The 1,667-nt window shown below is 46.1% G+C and overlaps 1 protein-coding gene across 1 annotated transcript in view; it reads left to right on the top strand.

Annotated features, from left to right (window-relative positions):
• CDHR3 (cadherin-related family member 3) overlaps positions 1-1,657 on the top strand; it is a 41,136-nt gene extending 39,479 nt beyond the window's left edge. Inside the window, exon 19 of the mRNA XM_009328323.1 lies at positions 36-1,657. Coding sequence (XP_009326598.1) covers positions 36-361 — 326 coding nt within the window. The 3' untranslated portion in view covers positions 362-1,657. The remainder of the gene's footprint in view (positions 1-35) is intronic.
• Positions 1,658-1,667: the final 10 nt, after the last annotated feature.

Raw genomic sequence — 1,667 nt, 5'->3', positions numbered from 1 at the left:
ATGATTTTTATCGGTTGCCTTTTCTCCCTTGCAAGTTACTGGCAAAATGTATGAATTCAATACACGGTCAGGGGCCCGGAGGTGGAAGAAGAGCAATGAGCCCCTTCAACTGGAGCCGGCCGTGCAGGTAACATCCAGTGCCACAGACGATAGTGGCCAAGGGACAGACAGAGTAGAGGCACCAAGCCAAAAAAAGCCTTCAGAGAAGAGGAAAGAGCCGACTGCAGAGACAAAAGCAGCTGCTGAGCCCTTGGCAGGGCAATCAGAAACATCAGGCCAGGATGGGCTGAGATTACAAAAGCAGAAAGTGGAGTCTGAGGACAGGGGGTTATCCTCACCAGCCCCCCAAGGCAGATACTAACCTCCTCTTCCAAAATGAACACTGTGTTGCCAGCCTTAAAGCAGAGTGCATGAGACTCCAAGGCGCCTCCCAAACAAACCCTGCTCTGAACAGCCAAAGAATCAGATGTGATTTTCTCTATATATATCTCAGCTGCAAAACAGAAGGTGGCCATTGCTGCATAAACTGGACCCAAAGGCAGGATGAAGCCGGACTTACTTTTGGCAGGTGCAGGTAAGAGTGGGAGAGAAGGGGAGGACGTGAAAGGGGGAGAAGAGGAAACGAAAGCAGAGTCACGGACAGAAGCATCCGCTGCCCACCACCCCTGGGCTACAGCCATTGGCAGTTTCTGTCTGGAAGAGCTCTGCACCCCCAGACTGACACAGCCATATCCTCTGACTGCCTTTGGGGAGGGCTGCGTACACATGGACATGCTTTCTCACCAGTGAATGGGTTGTCCTGTCTCTGCTGAGCAGCAGAATGGGTGAAAAGCACATCAGGCTTGAAAAGTTTGCTGGTAAAAGCTAAAAATATTTTCTTCTCATTCAGTATTTTATTTCAGCCCTTCCTCGCCCTCCCATCTTGCTGTAGAAAAGACCATAGCTTGAAAGCAGTTTTGGAGTGGAGAAAACCCGCAGCTTGTTATGGTATCTCAGGCTGTCATGTCAACGCTTTCAGCTTATTTATCTTTTGTAACACTAGCAGCATTCAAGATCTTCACCTTTGGTATTTCCTCTGGCATATTTAATGTTTTACAGAATCAAGTGGCACACACTCAAAAGAATAATGACAGTAAACACATGGGGTGAAATAATCTTTTCTGAGTGTGGGCATGTGTAATGTAAGTGCTGTCTAAGAACCTGATATAAAACAAGCAAACCCTACAAGATTTCAGAAAATTATTTTAATCTGAAGAAAATGAATTATAAATGATTACTTAATACTCCATGTCTTGGCTTCTTTTCTTTCCTGATTGCAAAAAGTTTTTCTGGCAGCAAGGGACTGCTATCAGGTGGCAAAAGAAAATACTTGGTTTAAGTTGAGCTGGGACAGTCAGTGAAGATTTTATCCAATCTGTCACATACATTGTTTTTTGTCGTACAACGGAGGACCTGGATGGAGAGGCCCAGGGTAATTTCACTGAGGATCCTACACTTTACAAAACCACCCGTCACGGTGCTGCGACTCTTTGCTGTGCTCCAAAGGAGTGGTTTGGCTCAGGAACAACTTCCCTTACAAACACCAAACGTCTTCAGTCAAATGCCATTTCCTTGTGCAATCAGAAACCCAGCGTGCCATGAACGCCACAATGATAGAGATAGGAAAG

Source organism: Pygoscelis adeliae, unplaced genomic scaffold (genome assembly GCF_000699105.1).
Source record: "Pygoscelis adeliae isolate BGI_AS28 unplaced genomic scaffold, ASM69910v1 Scaffold267, whole genome shotgun sequence".
Lineage (NCBI taxonomy): Eukaryota > Metazoa > Chordata > Aves > Sphenisciformes > Spheniscidae > Pygoscelis > Pygoscelis adeliae.
The sequence above is the reverse complement of the archived record's forward strand: the minus strand, read 5'-3'. Positions and strand labels throughout refer to the sequence as shown.